The 25,497-nt window shown below is 49.5% G+C and overlaps 1 protein-coding gene across 1 annotated transcript; it reads right to left on the minus strand.

Moving 5' to 3' along the window:
- Nucleotides 1-8,901: 8,901 nt before the first annotated feature.
- On the minus strand, nucleotides 8,902-20,453 carry Anhx (anomalous homeobox). The gene is made up of 7 exons (XM_012515718.2): nucleotides 20,205-20,453; nucleotides 18,867-18,994; nucleotides 16,499-16,622; nucleotides 15,751-15,967; nucleotides 11,655-11,793; nucleotides 9,574-9,658; nucleotides 8,902-9,069 (listed from the first exon to the last, which is right to left on the minus strand). The coding sequence occupies exons 1-7, from the start codon at nucleotides 20,451-20,453 to the stop codon at nucleotides 8,902-8,904; spliced, it is 1,110 nt and encodes a 369-aa protein (XP_012371172.2).
- Nucleotides 20,454-25,497: the final 5,044 nt, after the last annotated feature.

Raw genomic sequence — 25,497 nt, forward strand, 5'->3', positions numbered from 1 at the left:
CCGAGCTATCTCCCCAGCATCCCTGCACCAAGTTCTGGCTTTGGGAAGTGGTGAGTTGGGAGCACTGAGCACGCAACTCAGCTCCCGTCAGGTCTGCATGACTGGTTAGGAGCTCCCTCGCAGGCAGAGTTCAGGGCACCAGGGCAGGATCTGAGTGCTGGTAGGACTGCTTCATTTCTTTCCTGAGTTTAGGCTCACAGGAAATTTCCTGTCCAGCACTGTGACTAGGAGGCGGGGAGGAGGCAGGACAATTGCCCTGAATTCCAGGAAAGTTTGATGTAAACACACACATGGTGTGAATGGGGACTTCTGTCACTTAGCACAGCAGAGCTTATGGCCAATCACTGTGGGAGAGAAGAGCCACTGGGTGTGGATCCTCAAAACTATCATCACAGGGGCTGGGGAGAGGGCTCAGTGGAATAAGCGCTTCCCTGGCAAGCGCAAGGGCCTGAGTTCAATCCCCGGTTCCGAAAAAAAAAAAAAAAATTTCATCAGAGCTAGGCATGTTGTCTCACTTATATAACACCAGCTTCAGGAAGCTGGGGCAGGGGGATCTAATTGAGTTCAAGGCCAACGTGGGCAGCATAGTGAGTTCAGGGCCAGGTGGCTGTACAGACCAATACCTTTTCTAACATAAGGGAAAAGAAAGCAAAATACTATGGTCAAAGGAATCAGGTATCACACTGTGCAGCGGCTCTGGGTGTTTCTTGTGGAACATTGTAAATAACAAAGTACTAATGGTTGTTCTGTTATTAAGGGAATAGGCCTAATGACTGCCAGATTTTTCTCTGAATGAAGCCAAGAAACTAAATGGAATATACTAGAAAAACAAGATGTCAACTCTTTTTTACTAAGGGCTAGTGATTGAAGTCAAGATGTGCTGAGCTACATCCTGAGTGCTGATTTAAAATTTTGAAAATTCATAAACAAGGTTTATAAAAGATGAATTGTTCGGATGAGTTTCCAATTTATGAGTCACAGCTGACTGAGAGGGTCATATCTGGAATTCCATAACTTAGAAGGCTAGGGAGGAGCATCCATGTGATTTTGAGGCCAGCCTGGCCAATATAGTGAGTTCAGTGCCATCTGGAACTACTTAGCCAGACCATGTCTCAACTAATAAAAGTCATCATGGTCATGTTGTCTCAACCTCCAAATTGCTCACATTACAGGACAGTGGGAACATTAAACACCATGGTGACACTTAAAACCTAAAACTCATCATGAGGGCAAGGAGGGACCCTTAGTCTTTGCTGCCACAGAGGTAAAGGGTGTTTCCCTGGGATCAGCAGAGTGCCTTTCCTTGCCAATGTGAAATCCTACATGGAGCTGCTGCAGTGCTGTGTGCAGACCCGATATGAAGACCACAGGTTCCTACATTTCCACGTCTCCTTGAAGAGGTGTCACCAGGGGAAACAGCGATGGAGTTAAGAGCAGTTCAAGAATTGACATAAACCAGAGCTAGGAGAGGACTAGAGGACTTCTGTATTGATTTGTTCTCTGTATTATACTAGTAAGAGTCCAGCATCAAGCCCTCGTGCTACGCTGCACTTCCATTCCCTGGGGGTTCTGCATATGCAGTGCTGCCACCTTCACGCCAGGTGAGTGTCCACGCCTTCCACAGTGAGTGACTTTGTAAGCACAGTCTAGGACAAAACACTGAGTCATCTAGGTCCACCTGGGACCAGTGCCAAGGATTTTGTAGTCAGGGTGAGGGTAAAACTATTGGAAAGGAAAGCTTCTGTCAGAGAGGGACAGAAGGGGGTCCCGAGTGGGTTGCCCAGGAAGCTGCCTCCTTCAGGTTATTTTTATAGGACAAAACCATGCGGGGCTAAGGTAGAGACAAAGGGGTCCCGCTTAGGCAGATACAGGGTGAGACAAAACTATGGTCAACCAATGGGATTACAAGCACCATTGCTCAGGTAAAATTTATTAGGCCTAGGACCAAATGGGGTAGCGAGTCACGTAGCAAGCGGGCGACCTTATCTGGTGGCCTTCAGTCAGTGATTCTTCCCGACTAATGAGCAATCCTGGATGCCAACTTTAGGGAGGTCAGCATTTGTTTGATCGTTAGGTCTGGCTCACACTGGTAGCATCTCCCCAGTAAGGTGTCTGGTCTTTGTCATCCCCTGCGAGGGCCTTACCCTGTCTAACTACCTACAATATTTCTATCTAACTCAGGCTGCCTGAAACAAGGGTAGTGCCAGGAGCCCCAGGGATTCAGGATTTCTGAATGAAAAGGATGCACTATTGCATAAAATATTTTCAGCTTTTCATGCACAAGGACTCCGGAGTTTTGTATTCAGAAAAAATCACATTTGATGTATGGTATATTTAAGTCCTTGAAAAGCCAAGGGCCAGGAGAGCTGTCATACATGGAGCTCTGATACAGCAATACAAGTGGGTGAGATGGGATGGTCATAAATCTAAGCTAAGCCTGTGAAACTTGGTGACTAGTGAAATCTTTCATGAAAAAACTACAAGAGGATGTAATTTAATTTGTATCCACCTAATCCAACATGCTGGCTTAGTGAAAACCTTCTCAATGTTAAAAAAAAAATAAAATAAAATCACAGGACTTTGTACTGGCAGCACTCAGGGAGTTTGAAGTGATAGGATTCTATCAGATGGTAGATAAATAGACAGATAGATAATAGATAATAGACAGACAGATAGATACATTGATGTGCACTTTAATATCCAGCTAAAAAATCTACACTTTGGTGCTGGCGAGATGGCTCAGTGAAATAAGTGCTTCCCTGGCAAGCGCAAGGGCCTAAGTTCAATCCCCAGTTCGGCCAAAAAAAAAGAATCTACACTTTAAGTAAAAAGGAGATGAGGGGTACTGGACCTAACAGAAGTACAGGCCTTTTGATGGGATCTGTATTTTGCAGTCCTGGAAATCCAGCAACGAGCCTTTGCACTAATGTGCAACCTTGTTTTCTGTCAGTTTTGTTTTCATACAACCAACATGGTATCACTTGAGCACCACTAATTGTGGGACTCCCAGCCACACACTGTCACTGAGCACTGAAGCAGGTTCTTCACACAGCCAAGCAAAAAAATCATAAGCCTACTAGATCCAACCACCCTCAGAGTCAAGGGTTTTCATATAGGATTAATGCTACTGTCCCAGGTAACGAGTATTTAACATTGTTCTTAGAATATTCCAGGCCTTGCATGTGGCCCTTGTGCTAGAAGATAGTGAAACCAAAGCTTTGTCCTTGTAACTGCTCATGTGCCCTCATTTTGCCTGGAAGTTTCCCAAGTGTTTCTTAGACCTTGCGTTCCCCAGCGGCCTCCCACAGCACAACTCCTGCACTTTTCAATGAAAACCTATTTTGGATTTGGTCGCTGAAATGGAGTGGAGGTTGGCAAACAAAGATTTATCCAAGAGACAGGAGCAGAAAATAGAAGGAAATGTTGACCATGAAGTCCCATGCCCCAGACAACTTTCTGGAATATTAGGACTGAGGCTCAGAAGAGGAAGACCAGTGCAGACATTGGGATGAACTTTGTCTGGAAAGAAAACCTCTGAGTCTGCAGCTCGGTGGGAACGCAGTAGGATGTGTCCCAGAGGAAGGGCAGAAAGGGGGAGAAGACCCAGGAACCAGGGAGGTGATATGGGACAAGAGGAAACTGAAGGCTGGAGAGCATCAACAGTGTGATATATCTGTAAACAGTATTGGAAATCCTGAGCCCCAAACCCACTGTAGAACACTGAAGCCCTCTGTTCCTCAGTTACTGTGTATTGGTGAGGTGTGTTTACAAAGCAGTTAGAATGACAATGGAGCAAACAGGTAGTTCACGTGCAAATGTCTGTATTTACCCATATATGTCCCTGGGGATAGACATCAGGTGCTGACAGGCTAAAATGACTCTTTTACATCTGATTCCTACATGATTCACTGATTCCTTTCATTTGATACCAACTTCATCAATTTTCCTTGAGAAACTGCATTTATGATCTTATTGATTGATGATAAATTCTCCCACCTCGTGCTCACCTATACAGGTCCCATTTTTCCCCACCTGGGACCTGCCTTAACTCATGGATTTTCTCTATAAATATCTCTAGATCACTTATGAGCATTTTGATTAAGATCAAGTGTATAAATAGCTCTAGAAACGACAGGTTTGTGGCAACCCACTGGGGTCCCTTTCTGCTTCTCTCTTGGAAAAAAAGCTCTAATTCCTGAATAAATATATTCTGCTCTTAAGCTCTGTTGTTCCTATATTCGATTCTTCAGTTGTTGAGATCACAAACACGCCCAGATATTTTTCAGGCTGGGAGGTTCTTTCACCTGTACCAAGAGCTGGAAAGCACCAGCAAGTGTCACCTTATACAAGCAGCTGGAAGCATGCTGCGTCTATCCCCTCAGTGCATCTGCCCCTAACCTCAGGTGTGTGCACACTCCTGGCATGAGCCCTCTACCCAGACACCAAGGAGACTGCGGGAACACTGAGGACATCCAGTCCCGTGGAAACCTGGAAAGGGCCATCCTCCATGTGTGAGGGACACAGCCGGGACCAAGATGGTCACCATGATCAGTCTTCCTGCGGAATACACAGATTCGGTGGCCAGAAGGAGCACCAAGTTACGCCCAGGCTCAGGGCACATACTTATTTATATCAGCAGGAGCGTGTGGGATGCATTCCCTAGTTATCAGCTTCCGATCTCCACTGGCTCAAGGCTGTGCTGGGAGGAGCCAGAGGAATTACCCAGGGAGGATGGTTGGTCCACTAGGGATTGCATCATTCATCACAATAAAGTGACCACCCACACGACATTGATCAGATAGTTCTGAAAAAGAGAAAGCTACCAGGAGCTGTAACCTGCCTGTGAACTGGGTCGTGCAGTGACTGTGCAGTGACCGCCCGCACACGGCACATACCAGATATTCCTACACAAGGAGACGACCAGGAGCTGTCACCCAGCCTATCACTCCAGTGCAGACAGCTCGGTGCTGCAGACTGTGAGCAGGCACGAGTGACGCTGGATGATCCTCCAACTTCTGGTGATCCTCCTGACTCATCCTTGAAGTGCTGTGATTACAAACACACGTCACCAAACATTTCTAGTGGGTACATTTGTTGTAATCGGATTTGGACCTAGGACATTTGTATTATAATATTTTTCTGTATATTTTATTGATTTATTCACTTATTTATCTTTGTGAGTCTGGGTTTCACTGTGTACTTCAGGTTGGCCTTCAACATGCTTCATTGCCAAATCAGGCCTGGAATTCACAGGATCCTCTTGCCTAGCACTGTGGATGGCTTGGCACATGTGTGAGTCAACACGTATAGTTTTTTTTAAATTTTATTTTATTCATGTGTGTGTGTGTGTGTGTGTGTGTGTGTGGCTAGTTCAGCCCACCAGGGGGCGGGGCTGACTGGCATGTGGTGCTGGGGGATTGAACCGTGGTCCCTGTGCTTTGCTAAGCTTGTTCTAAGTAGGTGCTTTAGACAACTGAGCCATCTCACCAGCCCAACATGTCTAGTCTTGTGTTATGTTTAATGTTCAAACTAGAGCTCACTCGTGTGATACACGGTCCACCTAGACTCATCCTTGTGCTTGTCCTGCCTCAGCATCCCAGAGACCTGTGATTACAGTTGTGACTTCACAATATTCTAATTCATCACTTTGCTTTAGAAGCCTCTAGGTTTCCTGACATCAAAAGTTTGCTTATATATTTGTTTCCTTCTTCCATTCTGTCTATTTCACTTTCTGTTTTGTTTCACATGAGGTTTCTTACTAAAAGTCCCTGTTGAGGGGCCTGGGGAGATAGCTCAGTAGCATAAGCCCTTCCCTGGCAAGCACAGGGTCCTGAGTTCAATCCCTGGTACCTCAGGAAAAAAAAATCCCTGTTGGTAAAACTAGATGTAAATTTCATGACACATCACAATGCTTTATTTATTATCCATTATTTATTGCTCAATTAGTATTCAAGTACCCTAGAGTGGGCTGGAACTCTTTTTTTGAGATAAGGTCTCACTGTTTAGCTTAGGCTAGCTGTGAACTACTTTTGTCATCAAGGCTGACCTTGAACTTGAAGTTATCCTGCCACCTAACCTTCCAGAGTACAACAATTAAAGGTTTGCATATTTCGCTACTGTTTCTTTTTCTTGTGGTAATGGTGATCAAACCTAGAAATTCTTACCTGCTAGGTGAGAAACTCACATCTCAGCTACACAACCTGCTAATGCACTCTGCTTTTAACATAGCTTGCACAATATCAAACATACATTAATCTCAGTATTCCTGATAAAGATTTAATATTCCCATTATACACATAGTGGTATTATGTGTATTATACACATAGTGCTGAGAAAGCAACAACACATAGATTATAATTTGAGGTCCATCTACATAGATAACAACTACAAAGGCAGGGTGTGGCCAGAAATACCAGCTACCCAAGTACTCAGCAATCTGAGGCAGTAAAATAAAGTTAAGATAGAATTCTCACAGTTCTCATGGAAAACACTCAACTCTAATCCTAACCTTCAGCCTAACCACAGCCCTATCCCTAACCCTAAACCCTAACCCTAACTATAACCCTAAAACCTAACCCTAAACCCTAACCCTGAACACTAACCATAACCTGTAACCCTAAGCATAATCCCCCAACCCTAACCCTAAATACCCTAACCCTACACCCTAATGATAAGCCTAAACACTAACACCTAATCCTAAATTTAACCCCAAACCCTAATCCCCAACCCTACCCCTAAAACCCTAAACCTAAAACCTAACCCTAACCCCTAACCCTAACCCTAACCCTCTAACCCTGACCCCTAGCCCTAAGCTTAACCCTAACCCAACTCTGATGTTCCTACTCTCAGATTTCCTGTTTCCATTCTAGCCTGGCAGTTTGGTTCAGATATCCCTTTCTATCTCAGTATGGAAGGTGTCACATAAAGTTTAAGAAAAGGACCACCCATCTGCCCACTACATCTCAACTGTGTCCACTGTACCCTGCCTGACCCTGTAAAGGAAGTGAGGGCCAAAACACAATTTGTGTCCACACCTACTTCCTAGGAAAGAGCCAGAGAACAAGAGGCAGGGGTTTCTGTCAGGATGTTGGGGTGGGGGCTCTTGCCCATGGGCAGAACAGATATATGAGGAGCAGCCTCCTTTTCTATCAGACAGGTCCTCTTTCTACTGCACAGTGGCCTTCTCAGGGGTCCAGTCTAGCCAAGGTTTTCACACATTTGCCTGGAATGGACATTATGTAACAGGTGAGTCAGGCTCCACCATACCTAGAACTAGGCCTCTGCCTTCCAGGATAGGGGAGGAAGTTTCTGTCCCTGACTGTGACAGGTCTCTCACAGATTTCTCCCTGTTGGGCACCAAGGCCTTTATGTACACAGAAAGTGTGAAGACTGAGGCCAGGATGGCCCAAGGCAAGGCAGCCACCAAGCCAGCTGGCAAGGGTTGTGGGGACAGGGAACCCCTGAAGCAAGCAGGTATCTGTACTGCTCCCCATATAAGCAACCTTTACACGAGGTCCATTTCCACCTCCAGGCCCAAGGATTGTGCAGGATGCTCTGGCCATAGGCTAACAGTGTCATGGACACAGGATACTGAGGTACCTGCTCCTTTCTTTGCTGTGCCACCCTTACATGAAAACACCCTCTGATCTGCCTTGCTCCCTCATCCACCCCCAGCTGTAGCTCTTTCTCATCCCTCGATCCTAGGCACAAGTCTTAGTGCCTCTGTCTCACAGACCATCTCACGAGTATCTGACAGGAGGGCTAGGATCTATCATCTGGCCTGGTGAGGCCTCTGTGCAGCCTGGCTCCGTTGTGTCCTCTGCAACCAACTCCTGAGCGGGTGAGCAGAAGGCTAGACACAGGACACCCTAGAATCCACATTCCACCCTTGCTTCCCTGTGGTTTTGAGCACTGGACCTAGGGTCTTTGCACAGTGACATCCCCACTCCATCCTACCCCAACATATTTGGGAATGGGTCTCATTCAGTTATTAACCTGGTACTTGCAATCCAGACTCAGCCTCCCAGGGCACTAAGATGACAGGTATGTTATACCACACCCTACTCCCAGTGCATCTTTTGGCACAATAACTCAAAAAGGTAAGGGGCAGAGGGCAGAGGGTAGAGATGCTCAGCCAAAGGTAGCTTTTAAAACAGACATCAGACTCAACAGCTGTCCACTGGAAGGCTCCTGAGACCTCAGCTAACATACACCCCCACCATGAAATGTTGCCCACACCTGAAAGGGTGACTGGCTTCCTACACTTTGAAGTACATGGTCCTTTAGGTGTATCGCTAAGTGAGAAAGGAAACAAGAGTCCAAACGTTAAACTTTAATACAGCTGAACAAAACATCTGTCCCACAGATATAATGAATTAGGGACATCTACCCTGCTCTCCCCCACACAGGCCTCTCAGCACTTGATGCCTGAAAACAGAGATGGAAGAATGTGAGCCCTGGGGGCTGGTGAGATGGCTCAGTGGTCTAAAGCACCTACTTAGAACAAGTTTAGCAAAGCACAGGGACCGCGGTTCAATCCCCCAGCACCACATACCAGCCAGCCCCGCCCCCTGGTGGGCTGAGCTGGCCACACACACATAGATAAATTAAAAAAAAAAAAAAAAAGAATGTGAGCCAGGTCTCCCTCACAGCTAACAGAGGATGTAGCTGGTGGGGCCTGGTGCGCAGGCAGTTATGGCACCAGCTGTGAATACACTGTCTGGAGCCTTCACTGCCTCACGGCACGCCTTGAGCTTAACTCTGATCTGCTACTGAAAGGAGGAGGGGAGGGAACAGACTTCCAATCCTGTCAGAGCCATAAACCGAACTCTTACACATGGCAGTGGAGCCCTCACTGTTTCTCAGCAGAAGGCTTTTGGGAACTCTAGGAAGCTCTTACTGTTATTTGTGATGAAACTCTAACTCTCTGGATTGAATGACTGGACAGTCTACACTCAGGGTTCTTGGGATGGGGACCTGGCAACCCAGGCTGCCCCCTGAAAACTCCAGGAGCATCTGGGCACCCCAGGAGGCATCACACGAGGCTTGGCTGTCATCAGGCCACTGCACCTGGAAAATCAAGAGTCACACCTAGAGGCAGCTCTGAAGGTAGGGAGACCCAGCCTCCTGCCTGCTCTTCCTAACCCCAGGTGGACCCTCACCCTGGCCTTGGGAGAACAGCATCCCATGCAACTCCATGCCAGCTCCTGAGTCTCTAACATCCAGCAAGGAGTCTCCTCTACCACTGTTCATTGCCTGGTTTGTTCACATGAACTGCATGGGGGCTGAACCCTCCCCAGCATGAGTGAGCAATGGGAAAGTAAGACACACATAGCCAGGTATGGTGATGCATAGCAGAATTCTATTTGAAAATTTAAAAAGTAAAATAAAGAGGCTAGAGATATAGCTCAGTGTGAGCCCCCTGGGTTTAAACTGCAGTACAGAAGAAAGAAGAGGAAAGAAGAAAGGAAGAGGGGAGGGGAAAGTGACACTGCCACTGCCAGCACCGCAGTTGCTGCCGCCACCACTGCAGCAGCAGCAACAGCAGCAGCACGGCACCAGTAGGAGCCTCACCTGGTGGGAGGACAAAGACTGGCTCAACTCCTCTGTGGACACAGCGTCTGGGTAGGCAGGCAGGGCAAACACCAGCTCTGGGGGGCTGGAAAAGAGGCAGTGAGTGTCTAGGCTCTGGCTTGAGGGGCACTAAGGAACAAGATCCCCAGTCACACAGCTACACATCAGGAAGTGGTCTAAGTGCTGGGAACCCATCAGGATCCCCCCCAAGTGGGTGAGTTAGGAGGGGATGTGTTCCACAGCAAGCAAGGTCCCTAGGGTCACAAAGAGTTAGGGAAGAGATGGCATTTGAGCAAGCTCTGAGATGCAGCCCAGGAGCACAGATGTGAAAAGACGGTATGAGGGAGACTAGGGAGAGCAGGAGGGACAGGGGAACTGGAGACAGGCACAGTCAACTAAGGCCTCATCAACACAACTTACTGTGTGACTCAGCACATCCCAGGGGAAACAGACAAACGTGTGTAGACCACACACACGCAGGAGCTCTCAGCAGTCTTCTCCATAATCTCACACCATCTACACCAAATGCCACCACAGGACTGAGGACAGGCAAACTCACCCACACCATAAGCTGGGGCTCAACAATAAAAGCGATGAACTGCTGATTCACCCAACAACATAAGTGAATTTCTTTTTTTTTTTTTTAATTTTTATTTTATTTTATTTTATTTGTGTGTGTGTGTGTGTGTGTGTGTGTGTGTGTGTGTGTGTGGCCAGCTCAGCCCACCAGGGGGCGGGGCTGGCTGGCATGTGGTGCTGGGGGATTGAACCATGGTCCCTGTGCTTTGCTAAGCTTGTTCTAAGTAGGTGCTTTAGACCACTGAGCCATCTCACCAGCCCCAACATAAGTGACTTTCAAAGTAGGTGGGGAGAAATAAGCCAAAGCAAAACACATAACAGCCCTGAGCACAGTTTCATCACAACTAGAACATACACTGATACTGTCATACACAGCAGCAGAGCCCTGATCCTGGTAGGTGAAGGTGGGAAGAAAAGGGCACACCACCTTCACAAGGCTGAGACATCATAGTAGGGCACAGTCACGCTGAGTACTTTGTCAATAAACATGCAGAGGTCACTGGGTGCCAATCATACCCAACAAAGCTGTGTAAGGGACTCAGAGTTCCCAGGTGAGGCAAGGCCAGGCAGGACAGTGGAGTGGGTGAGAGGAAATAGCTATGTGCAGTAGCCAACAAGCCACCAGGGGACACAGAACCATTAGGACCATCCAAGTCTTGCCCTCCACAGCTCCTAGCTATGGGAGAGGAGAGCCAGTACCCTCATGTGATGCAGCCTTCTCCCAATCCAACTGGGGCACACCCTGGCACCCAATGTGGGGCTTTGTCCCCTGCCTCATAGACGTACCTCACATAGCATACCTACCCCAACTGACCTGCCTTCAGATCCCACATTACAAAGACCTTATCCTTGAGCTTGGTTCCAGGGAACCCTAATGTGGACAAGATAGGTACCCACTACAACAGGGAGGGCATGGGGATCCCCTTTCCACAAGAAATGCCAGACCACCTATCATCCTGTCCTGCTATCTCTGCAGGATCCTGACCCACTTCCCCAGCATGCGATCCTTGGCCTCCTCTGCTCAGAGGTCCCAAACCACCCATGACATTGTTTATCCTGTCTCTGGAGCTCCCCAGAGACACTGGTCATCTCCTCTGCATCTCTGAGAGTCCACAGTTTTGTCATCATAGGTAAATGTTCCCCTAGGCTGCTGCAGACACTCCCAAGCTCCTCTCACAGCTACAAATTGGAATACAATATCAGGATCCTGATGCTGCTCAGAAACTCCCTGCCTCTGTCTGCAGAAAAATCACCAGGAAGAGGCTGCTTGGGCCCAGGATCTCAGGCTAGGCTCAGAGCCCCATGCAAGAAAGGACAGGGAGTCTCAGTCCCAGGGAAACACTGCTCCAGTACCAGAAGGTGCAGGCCAAAAGGACTGATATCATTTTCACGAACCCACCAGGGAGAGATCTGACTGCAGTCTGAGGATTTATTGCAGTGAGTCCTGCCCCACCTACTGGCCCAAGGAAGGTGTCATGCAAGCCTCTGTACCTCAGGCTTACCTGCGGGGGACAACGAACTCTGGAGCATGCAGCCAGGGCTGTGTCACCAGGGCGCTTCCAGTCTCTATTTGCCCACCACCCGGAAACAGATCCTCCTCCAGGTACATTCTCTGGGGACCATTATGCACATCATTTAATCCTGCAGATAAAGATGTCGCACAGCCCACTGGTGAAGGAAGGAACCATGGTGGCACCCCTCAGCCTCAAGGAAGCAGGCAATCTTCCTAGCCTTAATCTTCAGGCTTATTAGCTCCCAGAGACCACTGAGATTCAGTTCTGCTAAACTCAAGATGCACTGTGCCACCGTGGCCTTGCTATCCAGAGGCTGAATCAGGATCTTCTGCTTGCAGGCTACCATCTGCTAGCAGCCAGGCTGTGCCATTCTGTTTTTGTTTTTTTGTTTTTTCTAGCAGAACTGGCAATTGAACTCAGACCCTTGCGCTTGCCAGGGAAGTACTTATCCTACTGAGCCATCTCTCCAGGCCCTAGGCTGTGCCATTCTGCTGCAGTATACTCTCGATGCTGGGGTGGGGGACACTCAGCTACGAGCCTGCTGCAGTGTCTATTTTTACCTCTTACCACAGAGGTCACCAAGATTCCCTAAGGAGTCAACGTTTGCTGTGACACCCAGCCTTTGTCTTTCTCTCTCCTAAAATATATCTGAAAATGTCTCAGAAGATCTTTCACTCTTAAAGATAAGCTACTTGGCGCACATCTGTAATGCCAGTTACTGGGAGAGGCTGAGGCAGGAAGGTCACAAGTCGAAGCCCGAGCTGGATAGCTTAGCAAGGCCTTACCTCAAACAAGTGGAAAGGGCTGGAGAGTACCTCAGTGCAAAGGACCCATGTTCAAGCCCCAGTACTGTAGCACAAAACCAGCTAAGCTGCGTGGATTTGGTCAGCTCTGATACACATGCAAGAGAGGTGGATTCTGCTTGGCCCTCCGTCTGTGGAGTGGCATGGCCTCGGACACAGCAGCACAGGCCTTGGGTGAAATGAACGCTGGCCTCTCTGCTGACCGCCTGGATGAAGCTGCCTCTGCAGCTACCGCTACTCCTTCATGCGAAACCGGAGGGACATGTGACAGAGGAAGTAATACCCCAGTGCCACCATGGACAGCCCAAAGCACACAGAACACAGTAGTGGATCACATCTTCTACCTCCAAGAGGAAGAGAAGGGAAAAGCCACACCCCCAACATCCACAGTTCCAGAGTGAAGAAGCGAGGGCAGGCCCAGGGCCACAGGGCATCTGACAAGGAGTACTGTGAAGACAGCCCAGAGGCTAAATGAGACCCTGTTCTTTAAACCACAATTTAACAGTGAGACAGACTTAAAAGACCCTTACCTAGGACTATCAGGGTAAAATTCCCGAGCACCAAGATAAGGTTAATGGGAAAGGAATGAACACCTGTAGCAATGCTGAATGCGGACAAATTTCAGAAGGAAAAGCATGTGCGTTGCCAAAATGCTAATCAAACGTGAGGGCAGATTAAAGGCATTTTTGGAACATGCCAAGGACTCAAAAGTATTTCTCGTCTTATACCATTAATTGAAAATATGCTCTAGGAAAACAAGGAAGAAAGAACAAGACTGACATCTAGGAAGCACAGGCCCAGTGAAGGACTGCAAGGTGATGAACGTAGATGAGGTAAGAAAAATAAAGGCATTTCAATCCCCGGTTCCACAAAAAAAAAAAAAAAAAAGAAAGAAAGAAAGAAAAATAAAGGCAAGGAAGACCCCGGGAAAAAAAAGCTATAGAGAAAAGACGCATATACACGAGGGGACCAGAAAATGTAGGTGAAGCCACTGTGCCTTGTACGAGACCCTACAGTGTCAGGCAAATGTGCATCTAACATGCTTGAAAAGCACCAACAACCACAACTGTAACAATGACTAAGAAAAACAAGACTTTTCCACCCTGGGCCAAGGGCCAGAACTTGGACCTCCTTGTGGGACAGGTGCTCCCAGAGAGGGGTGAAGGCAGAGGGGCACAAGAGCCAGTTGTTTCCTCACATCCTAATTCTTTCCTGCTGTCTTTTTTTTTTTTTTTTTTTTTTTTTGCGGAACCGGGGATTGAACTCAGGCCCTTGCACTTGCCAGGGAAGCGCTTATTCCACTGAGCCATCTCCCCAGCCCCCTTGCTGTCTTTTCAGGCTCATATCTTTTCCAGCTTTTGGCAAAGTAAAGTATGTGAGAATAATCCAGGATGTTTATAGGAAGTCTCTATCCCAAGTCTTACCAAACACAAATTTAGGTAGAACCTCCAGCTCACTCCAACTTACACCCTCACATGAGACCAGAGGACCATGGCGTCTGATACTGTTTCCTATCTATGCACCAGACCTACCTGCAGGGTGCTGGTCACTGAAGGTGGCTGTATACATAGCTACAGTGGCATCTGCAGGCTGCATCCTGGAGTCCAGACCATAACTATGGACCAGTGGCCTGGTCTGAAAGCACACTTCCTTAGAGGATTCCGGTGAAAGGGACATCAGCCATGACTCAGGGGCTGCAAGCGCACGGTCCAGCACATTGTTACCAGTGGCCAGAGGGCAGAGGCCATCACCCGGGCAGACAGGAGCAAGGGCAGCAGGATCATGGCCAGTCCCCTCTTGACACATCTCACTTCCTTGCAGAGACCTGGGAGACACAGTGGAGCACTCCTCTGAGCAAACAGAGGCTTTCCTGGGCCAGCAGAGAGGACTGCAGGACCCAGCTAACCACCACAGAAGGAAGCAGCACCCAGCATGCCTATAACACCGCCTGTACCTGCTGAGCCCTATAACTGAGGTACATCAGGCCCGGACTTACAGACAACTCGGACTTAAGACCATTACTCTATCCCTAGAATATACCACCTGGCGACCAACAGTGACCTTGCAGAAAGTGTTGAAGACTGAATGACAATAGGTAATGTTAGGGAAAAGGAGACAAGCTGACAATGACTTTAGGACTACATGTTCCACACATGCTCTGTGAATCAGATGTGCTCACAGGCTTCCCTTGACCCTGGCTACACCACTGCACTATGTTGCCACCATGTCCCTTTCACAAGTGAAAGGTCAGTGGAACCTGCCTGTGGTCACACAGCTGGATGGCATCCAGAACCAGGTGGTACCACGAGCCCCCGATATCAGAACAGTGCATGGAAAAGGAAGAAGAGACACAAAGGGAATGGTGGCCAGATGGGCCCCCCGAGGCTGACAGTGCTGGGCCACCCTCACATGGGCCTCCGGATAGGTGAGTGAAGGTGCAGGGAGTGCTCAGATGGTGCTGACGTGCAGTAGGGACTTTATGGTGCTGGCTACTGCTAACACCAGGTAACATCGCACTGAGGAGACTCCAGTCACAGAGTGGCTCAGGTTTCTAGGTGGTCTCTAGGTGGCAGCCTGTTCTGCATGGGTCTTCCTCCCATCCCTGCTCATTCTCCTGAACAAAGAAAATCAGTGTGCAAGATTTCCTACACGCTAGGCTCCTTGCTGGGGATTGTGCCAATGCTAGGGCCTCCTATGTCACTGACCTGGTCACATAGTCAGCCAGGCACACCAGGCCCATTGAACACCCAAGTCTTCACCCAAGGAAGGATGGAAGGAATTGAACACGTGAGACATGGCCTAAGAGCCACAGTACCTGGCCACCAGTGGCTTTGAGGTCATGCTGGCCTCAGGAAACTCCAGGCCTGTGGTCCTTGCCTCCCATGGTCCTGTGATGTTCTTTGGGGATTGTGGAAGCCCATTTTCCTCACAGCCTGCCGGAAAGCAGATTAAAGGGGAGAAAGCTTAGTAAGGGTTCAAGTCTTTGGCTCCTGCCTGAGAGCAGCTCCCTGGCTGAGCAGAGGGGACACTGGTTATCCCTTTATTTTTTTCTGTTACCCTCTGTCCGACATCAATTTGAACCAGCAGTTCATGATTATGATCCTGGAGTCTGGTTCACTCCCAAACCCACTCACTGTTGACAACCCGAACATGTGACACCCCTCTGTGTGGCTTGTAACCTGGCATGCAGGGGCAGCCCTAGCCCCATAGAGGATCCTGAGCCAAGTCAATCACCCCAGAAATCAGCCCCCACCACAGAGGGCTGGGCCCTTGCCACTCACCAGACCTTGGGGGCCTGCTCACAAACCCAGATCCAGTGCACCAGCGGCTTGAGGATGGCAGAGGCCCAAGACCTCTCTCCTTTGCACTGGGGGTCTCAGGCACTGCCTGCCAGGCTTGCTGTCCTTGCTGGAGAAGGAACCTCTGACGCCGTCGGTGGTTGGCAAACCAGTTGTACACTTGCCCAGTGGTCAAGCCAGTTTCCAAAGCCAGTTTCTCCTGCCCCCAGAAAGACTTCCAGCTGTGAGTCACAGCTGAAGTCCACCATGAAAGGGGGAAGCCAGCCCAGTCCAGACCCTCAGGAGAACAGTGAGAACACTAGCACACTAGGAAAAGGACTGTCTCCCACACAGGCTGGGGAGGCTGGAAGAGACAGCATGCAGTCTCCAGGGACAGAACATACCACCCTGCCTAAGAGCTCACTCCAGCCCAGAACACCCAGGATCCTGAACCAAAAAGGCCAGGCTGTAAACACCCGAGCCCCCGGAGGTACAGAGGCTGTGGCTGCCCTGACCCAGTCCCTTCCCTTGCCTGAGTGACCTCAGGTGCTAGACCCCAGCTGAGGCACTGGAGTCCAGCCAAGGTGGGAAGAAGGACGATCCAAGGAGTAAGAGAACATCTGTGTGCTCAAGGGAAAGATGGAGCGGGGTGAGGTGCCTGAAGGGAAGGGAGAGTCAGGAGAGGGAAGGAAAAGCCAGGGTGGCTGCCTGGGGTAGGACAGCCTCCCAGGCAGGCTTTGGCCCTTCTCACCCGCTCGGCCTTGCTGGGGTTGCTGTTCACGTTTGAGACAAAGTGCCACAGCTGCTGGCGAACCTCCCTGGGGAAGTGCCGGCTCTTAGGGCCATCAGGACTGAGGGCAGTAGGTGGTGGATTCCTGAAGGACACAGGGCAGAGGTTTCAGAACAGGACCCCCAAGTGATTCTTGCTCAGGGCCTGGCCCCTCAGGAAGGAGAGACACCCTCTCTGCCAAGGTTTCTCCTGTGGATATCCTTCCCTATCTCCTGCTTTCCAGACACTCAGCCTTTCCAGAATAGCATCCAGTGTGGTGCTCACTAGGCAGCAGAGAGTGCAGCAGACAACCCTTCTTGGGGCCCTGCTGGTGTCTAGTATCTCCTCCAGGACCCCCCGCCCCCCAACCCTAAATGACACCCATGGCCAATGCCCAGCCATTTCTCAGCTCCGCCCCCCCCCCTTCAGCCCCAGTGGCCCTGCCCTAAACTGGGAAGCCACCCTGAAGCCTCTCCCCTCCACACTCTCCTGGGGTTTCAGTCCCAATCACCTGCCAACCCAACAGAGACAGGGGTTGAGCGGCTGATGCAGGCGGGAGAATGTTCAGGTTGGTCACATGATTTTCTTTGATTTTTTTTTTCATCTCTGATCTTTTCATAAAATGTGACATATATGACATTCACCTGTCTGTGAAGACTCAATGCCCACCTGCCTCAAGTACCACTTTTCAATTCCCAAATGGAGCCCATACTCTCTCAACCCCCCTCCAACCCGTGCATGCTGGGAAGAAAGCACCCCACTCCTGGTGGTTCCCAAGCATGGGCACCTATATCACTCAGGGAGTCCTATGTCACCCTGAATCAGGTCCCCACAACCCTTCCACCCACAAATCATGACTAAGTCCTGGCCCACTTCCCACAAGCACCTCCACCTTGGGTCCCAGAGGTGGCCGTGAGAGTATGGAGGAGCTTCTGGCCATGCTCAACATTCTGCTGCCCTGCTGGCAAGCAAACCCCACCGCCCTGTTTCTGGGGCCACAGGACCATGTCTACATGTGTTGGGGCTTGTGTATACCCCATCCTTCCCCCAGAGTCTTCTGTCTGCTCCAGGACACCAGGTGCCTTTCCCCCTACAACTCTGTCATTTCTCTGCTGGATGCCTGCTTGTAGACTCTCCTCCAGGCTAGGACAGGCCCACAATGACCATCAGATCTGAAGTAGCCCCCTCACTATGGCAAAGTGCCATCCCTCTTCTGGACTCAGGGCCCTACAGGATGGCACCCATGGTCTTTATGGTCTGCTGTCCACTGCCCCTCCAGAAAAGAAGGGTGTAATTTCTGCCCCAGAGCTAGCCAACGTACTTGCTGGTGCCTGAGCTGCAGCCTCTGCCAAGCTGTGCTCTGAGAGCTGGTGGCACCAAGGAGGAAGACCATGACAGGTACCATGCCAAAACCAGGGATGACGCATGTTGGCATCCTGAGGGCCAAGCTCACATCATCATTACTGGGTAGGCCCCAAGCAAGAAAACCTCTCAGGTCACAAGACAAACCCAGAAGCCAGTCCTGTGGCTTGGGAACTCATCCTGCCAGGGTGGCTGGAGCTCGGAGTCCGACAGAAGCCCTGCCCTTCCCAGCCTTCCTAGTGGAGACCAAGGCTCCATGGCCATAGCACTGGCTAGAATCCTGGCCTTGCTTCACCTGTGAAGCCTCAGATAAGCAGTACCACCCTCTTTGTGCCTTGATTTCCTCACCCGTGAATGGCATTTACAAGGAATATAACATCCACCACCTGGTTGTGGTGGTGATTCCAATGGTAGTTACTTAGGCAGGGTGTGGTGGGACATGCCCTGTAATCCTAGCACTCAGGAGGCTGAAACAGGAGGAACACTCGAATTGGAGGCCAGCCTGGGCTATAAAGAGTTCAAGGCCAGCCTGAACTACATAAGGAGACCCTGTCTCAAACCAATGTGGGCAAAAAATGACTTAGTGCCTCCTGTGCCAGACACTCCTCTGAGCACTCTCTAGTATGTGGAGCACACTTATCTTCACTGCTTCTGTCAGCAACTCACAAGTGGGACTTGGTGACACCGGAACCCTTGTCCAGTCAGGACAGGTGGAAACAGGAGACAGTGACGTGAAGATGCCCATCCTGGGCCTCAGCTGCAGGGCTCTGCATGAGCCACTGGTTTCCAGCCCCCCCCCCCCCCCCGCTGAAGTGGTGGGGAGTGTGCTTCAGCGTGCCCAGTAAGGTGTAATAAACACTGAAGCCAGGCTATCTGTAACACGATGACTGACTATGGACGTGACTTCCTGCCTCAACTCTGCCCCATTTGGGTCTAACATGCTACATTCAACCCTCAGGAATTCCAGGACCAGCACACACTGGAGTACCTCTTCCTGCAGCGGAATTTCTGCACTGGGGTCAGCGCAGCCACGCCCAGCTTCCTCCTGGCCAGGTGGTAGTGAATGTCATTCCAGAGCTGCACCAGCTCCCGACTGCCTCCCGGCACCTGGCAACCCTGCAAAGAGAGGCTGCTAAGACCTGGCCATCATTTCCCACCCTAAAGTGGCATGGGGACCTGTTTCTTCCACCCGTCTCAGAAGGTACAAGCCCTGATGAAGGGCCGAGCCTGGGAGAGCTCACTGGTGTGTGGAGTGTTAGCATGGCCCAGCAGTGGAGACTCCAGGATGTGACCAGGGTAGGCCAATCACCACAGGGCAGGAAAGCACTACCTGTCAGCTACAGAAAAAAAAAAAAAAAAAAAAAAAAATCAGAAGCTCCTGAACCCACCTTGAACCCTCCAAGCCTCTTGAGAAACATGTGAGCATAGTTCTCAGGTGCACCTTGCAAGACAGAACAAAGCATGGAAAAAGCCTGTTGAAATGCCTTTGGCGGGGCAGGGGAGATGGCTCAGTAGAATAAGTGCTTCCCTGGCGCCTAAGTTCAATCCCCGGCTTTGCAAAAAAAAAAAAGAAAGAAAGAAATGCCTTTGGCCACAGGGTCTGGGGGCCATGGTCAAGGCCACAGGGTTCTGACTTCTAGAAGATCCAACGTATGATCTAATCTTAAGTGAACAGCATGCATCTCCCACTCAGCATGCTTCCCCCAGCCTGACACAGGGAATAAAGGGGTCCCTGTTAGTGCCTAAGACCCTGCCAATGACCCAAAATGTTCAATGTTGCCATCCCTCGGGGTATCTCTCTATACATGCAGTTCTACCTCTGCAGTGTCACTCTGCCCCTAATGCTTACATCTGCAGATTCTCATTGCCAGGAAGGCTCCCAGGAGCAAGCAGCCTTCTCTTATAGCTCCAGCAAGGCCCAGTATGGCTGACTCTTTATCCTCCTACCAGCTCTGGGCCCTGATAGTCATCTCCACTTCCCTGTCCCTTTCACTCACTTATTCTGATACCTGAGAACCAAGCTCACTATGATCTAGAGTGTGTGTGTGTGTGTGTGTGTGTGTGTGTGTGTGAGAGAGAGAGAGAGAGAGAGAGAGAGAGAGAGGGGCAGAGAGATAGACAGGCAGGCAGATAGACAGACATGACCTTGCAGGAGCAGATCCCTCAAGGGCAAAGGGATGACAAGTGACAAGGCCCCTGACTATCCACTGAGGGAAGAACCAAGAGGGGCAGGGGGCATGTAGGTGCACACGAGGGTCAGGTCTTCGCCAAGTACACAGGCACATCCCCTACCTCTCTGCACCCCACCATGACTACACAGTCCTACCTCCAGAAGCCTGCAGGCCACCTGGGGCTGCCCTTGCTGGACCAGGACACGGGCACACACCAGGGTCACATCTGCATTGTCCAGGAAGCATGGACGAAGAGGGCTTTCCAGAACAGCCGTCACCAAAGGCTGCACCTGGGAAAGGTCATCCTGTAGGTCCCGACACAGCCTGCCTGCCAGGGTCACCAGCTCTGAGGTAGGTGAGCAGGAACACCGCTGCTCCCGCAACAACATCAAGAAGCTCTGCATCCTGGTCCTCGGCCTCTGTGGCAACACAGAGCAGTCAGAACCACCCACCTGCACAGCCTTCCCTGTCTATCCCAAACCATTTCCTGCAGGCTGTGACTCCTGACCAGGCACCCCCAAGAAAAGGCACAGAGCAGTCTGAGATCACATACCTACAAGCTTCCTCCTAATCCCTCCATCCTTAGGAATGAGGCCAGCTGTGGTTCCCTGGGCCTGGTGTTGTGCATAACATCCATCTCCCTATCCCCTACTATTTCTCTCACCTCCCTTCTTGACCCTCTCCAGGTTCCTCTTACTCCTGCAGTGACCTCCAAGGAAAGGGGGCCTCCTCATGTCTACCTCCTGAGGCCCCATGACTGCCAGACACATGGCCATTCACCTAGGTACCAAATAGAAACCCTCCCCACATCCAGGACAATGTGCCAACACCAACTGGACAAGTGTCACGGCACAGCTGGGACCCACTGGACCTGCTGAGTACTACACCAGGGAGGAAGGGAGGCTGCGACTGCCCTCCAGGACCCAGGGTCCTCCTGTCTACAGGGCTCATTTGAGTGGCCTGGAACAGGAAGCGGAAGTCTGAGTCCATGCAGAGGAACCCCAACCCTGAGTTAGGACACTGGCTCCTGAGGGGTGCTCTGCCTGACTCTAGCAGGACAGAGAAGCTAGGAGGGGAAGGTGAATCTAGGAGCCTCACTGCATGCTGCCCAGTATCAAAAGCACCGAAAACCCCGATGGGCACCTACTGCACCCTCAAAACACCCCATTCTCCAGATACCCTGCCCCCTAGCTTGATCCCATCCCTGCGGACCCCCCAAGGTCCGAAGGATCTCCCTCACTTCCGGAAGACACCCTCCCACCCTCACAGTGTCTGCAGCCTCCTCCACTCCTCCTTTCTCCCCCATTTTTTCCATCTTGCCCCTCCTGCCTTTCCTGCCCTTCCCCTCCACGCCCTTTCCTCTCCACTCCTCGGTCTCCGGTCTCCTCCCTTTCTCTCCTTTTCTGTTTTCCCTCCTCCTCTTTCCCACCCCCATTCCTCCCCTGGGCCACACCTCTGCGGGCTGGCGTCACAGTCTGGTGGAGGAGGGGCCCAGAACCGAGGGGCCCAAAATCTTGCGACCCCGGGCTGTGGTCGTGCAGATCCCTGCTCTCGGGGATGCCAATCCGTAACGCAGGACTGCCCACGTAGTCACAGGAAGATGTTGCATGAACCTGGATAAGGTCAGGGGCACATGGGGATCCCGGGCGCGGCCGTCTAGCAGCCGGTCGGCGACCGGAAGAGCGGCTCAGTGACGTCACGGCGTGTGCATCGTCTCTCCTGACGTCATGGCGCCATGTGGACCCCTCCCCCTTCCCCTAACGTCATGGCGCACACAATACTCCCTGAGGAAACCGATAGGGTATGGTTCCACGGGTGTATTTAGGATCACTGAGCACTGGCCACCGCAGAGTCTGGACAGGGGCTCCGCAGCAGCTCTGAGGTTGAACAAGGGCACCGGGTTGTGGACCCACAGCTGCACACGCGATGGACATACTTTAGTTGGTGTTTGCATCACGTATTTCATTTCTTTCCTTCTTTTCTTTCTTTCTTCTTTATAAGGTGTGTAAAACAACCATTTTTTAGTTTTCTGTTGTTGAGTTTTTTTGTAGGGCTAGAAAAAAAATGCAAGATGTTAGAGTTGAGGAAAGATTTGCTGCTGTGTAGTGACCCCGACATAGTGGAGGAGATGGAGATTGGAAGCAGCAGCGGCAGACTCCTCACTCCCCACAAAGCCTTCCTCATCAGGGATTCCCCTGAGGGGTCCCTACCCATGAAGCCTTCTCTGTGCTTCTCCACAGGAGACCTATGGACAGAGGAAGGAAGAAATAAGAACTAAGAAAACTCGTGTCCATGTGTAACATGCCTGACATACAGGCAAAGGACAGAAGGAAAGTAAGAGCTTGAGAAAGTAACTCCCCTGTCTTTCCTCTCTTGGAAGGACAGATGTGAATAGGAGCAGAGAACAATTAGGATCCTCAATATAAACTGCCCTCCAGAGCTGACCCAGAGGGAACTAGGACAATCCACCTCAGCTGCAACAGCCATGCTCAGGATACAAGCCAGCCTTATCACCATTTCTGTGGGTTCTGTGATCCCTGTCAGAATCGGAAGTGCTATGGTACAGAAAGAAGGCTTTATTATATATGACATAAGGGAGAAGCCCATGGAGAACAAAAACTCCTGGCTGACCCAGAGGAAAAGGTTGTACAACTTTATGCCATCTGAAGTAGCAGGGACCTGGATTCTTGTCATAAGACTCAGAGATGGAGTTTTAGCTGCTCTGATCTTCGTCATACCTCTTCATGCCCTGTATGTCTCATTACCATCTTAAATCTCCACCTCAGGGTCTGATTTTTTTACTGTTAGTAAAGGTAACTATAGGTTATTTTGGTAACTACACTATGCATGTGTCTAAGTTTCTTTTCTCTTGTTGCTGGCACAAAATACCCAATACCAAAAATTAAGGAAGGAAAGGTTTAGTTAGCTCACAGTTTGTGGAGGTTTCAGCCCATACTCAGCTGGCTCCAAGGTAGAATGGAACATGGCAGAGGACAGCTATTCGTGGCAGCAAAGAGCAAAGGGAGGAGCAGCCGCTGTGGCAGTTAGCAAGCCTCTCTCCTCTCCTTATATTGTATTCAGGCTATCTGTCCCAGGGCGGGTATAGCACTCACATTTGTAATCACCACATTGGATCATGAATTAATCTCAAACTATAGACACCTGCCCCAAAGACTGCATGAGGCTTTGGGGGAACAACTACACACAAACCATAGCAGCATGCATCTCTGCCTTGCTACCTAGAATTTGCCCCTTATCATCTGGGAAAGTTCCCATTTGGGTTTTGGAATACATTACTCCCTTACCTTAGTGGGTTTGATCTTGCTTTTCTTAGCCCTGGCTTTTTGATATCTCAGCTGATCACACAGTCTTTGAAGGGTGAGGTGACTTCCCATTCTCCTGTCTCTGGATGTGTTCCCTTAATCCCCATCTCAAAAACTGGTCCACTTTTGAACTCTTAGTTTCCCCATAACCCATAAGACTGAGGACCAGTATGGCTTATTCAGCAAGTTCACAAGATCAGGTGTGTCCAGCTCTGCTTGTCCAGCTGAGGTTTCCCCTGAGCCTTGAGTGCCTGCCTCTGGGTTGTGATCCCAAACTCCTCCACGAAGGAGCCTTCTCTATCACCTGGATTCCAGCCTCAACCACTAGGGCAGAGCAACCCTCCCTGGAGTCTGGATCTATAAGGTCTGAGCCATGTGTCCCAGAATATTTTTTCTCCTAAACTTGGTATTGAAGTAAATACTATTTGACACATTTTCTCTTTGTACTAAGGACAACCTAATTGCTTTCCTAGTATTTTACCAGTTACAGTCCCTGCTCTTTTATTTTTGGTAAGTTTTAATCTTGTGACAGGGTCTCACTAAGTTGCTCAAGCTGATTTCCAACTTATGGTCCAGCTGCTTCGGCCTTCCACAGTGCTAGAATTACAGGTATGTGCCACCACACCTGGCCCAATGTAGTGTTTTTAGAAACTGAATATATGTCAAAGAATCCATAAATCAACAAAATACCAAAATTTTAAATAAAGACAGGATTGCTGTTACAGATTGGTCTTTTCTACTGAAGGTCCTTCACCAGCTCAAATCTCTTCTCTTCTGGCTGTCAGTGAGGTACCAGGTAGGAGACAGAGACTCATAACACAAACATCATTTACTGGGTGTGAGTGCCAGAGGCATGTTCAGATCACTTGACATTCATCATGATACTGTGATGTGATGGTTCTTCTCCTGATACCATCCTCCCCTACTGACCACACCCACTGGGGAGGTTCAGGCAACAGACATACAGGACTGTACAGGGTGATATGACACTCAGCTGGCTTCAAGAGGTGTGTGTGTGAGAGAGAGAGAGAGAGAGAGAGAGAGAGAGAGAGAGAGAGAGAGAGTGTGCGCGCGCGCGCGCGCTTTCCAACATGCATGCTCTTTCTAACATGTCACACTGCTGGAACATAGGCCTCTGCCATGCAATGTGCCTCTTGGAACAGAAGACTTGGGTGATCTCCTGGTCTCTCATGGTACCCAGCAGCACACTGAAACGTGATAATGGAGGCAAGTATTAATGTGGCCCATACTCTGTCATCAGTGTACACTTTCTTAAGCTTCTTAATGCATGTGGCCAGCTGATTTTGAGGAATCACCTTCTTAAGACAGAGTTGGGGGCCAGGGAGATAGCTCAGTAGAATAAGCACTTGCGTGGCAAAGTGCAAGGTCCTGAGTTCAGTCGCTGGTAATGACAAAAAAAAAAAAAAAAAAAAAAAAGACAGAGTTGTTGGTTACCTACAGTGTAGGGATAGGAAATTTATGTGGCATATGTATTTTTGTTTAAAAAGATGACTGGGTTATCAATAACATACTTGAGTTAGCTGATTTATTACATGTAAAAGGTTGATTAGAAATGTAAGTCCAAGAAAAATCAGAGTACACTGTGAAAACTGAGTGTAATTTGTGCACCTAATTACAGTAAAAAAATTTCCTAATGGTAAATCTTCCAAATAAAATATGTTCCAGTTAGAATAAGATTCACTATATCTAATAGAACCAAACCTCCTTGTACTTTAGAAACAAAAGGTGGTTTAAACACAGGCGGTGTTTTTTTTTTTTTTTTTTGTGTGTGTGTGTGTGTGTGTGTAAAAGATTGAAATGCAGGAGGTCTGGGGCAGAGTTAGTGCAACAGTCCCTTAGTAATGAGAAAGCTAGTTCGCTCTTAGGTGCTGCACATTCAAACAGGCACTTCCATGCTCAAGATGCATTTCAATTACAAAATGGCTCCCAAATCTCCAACAATCTTATATATTAAGACAAAAGGAAAGGTTAAAAGATAGAGGGATCTTTCCCCAGCTGTTGCTGTCCCCCAGGAAATTTCCCATTCCACCTCAACATCCTTTTATTTTTGGAAGTACTGGAGATTGAAGCTAGGTCTTCATACTGAGCTATATCCCCAGCCCTT

The sequence above is a fragment of the Octodon degus genome, unplaced genomic scaffold (assembly GCF_000260255.1).
Source record: "Octodon degus isolate 3935 unplaced genomic scaffold, OctDeg1.0 scaffold00076, whole genome shotgun sequence".
Lineage (NCBI taxonomy): Eukaryota > Metazoa > Chordata > Mammalia > Rodentia > Octodontidae > Octodon > Octodon degus.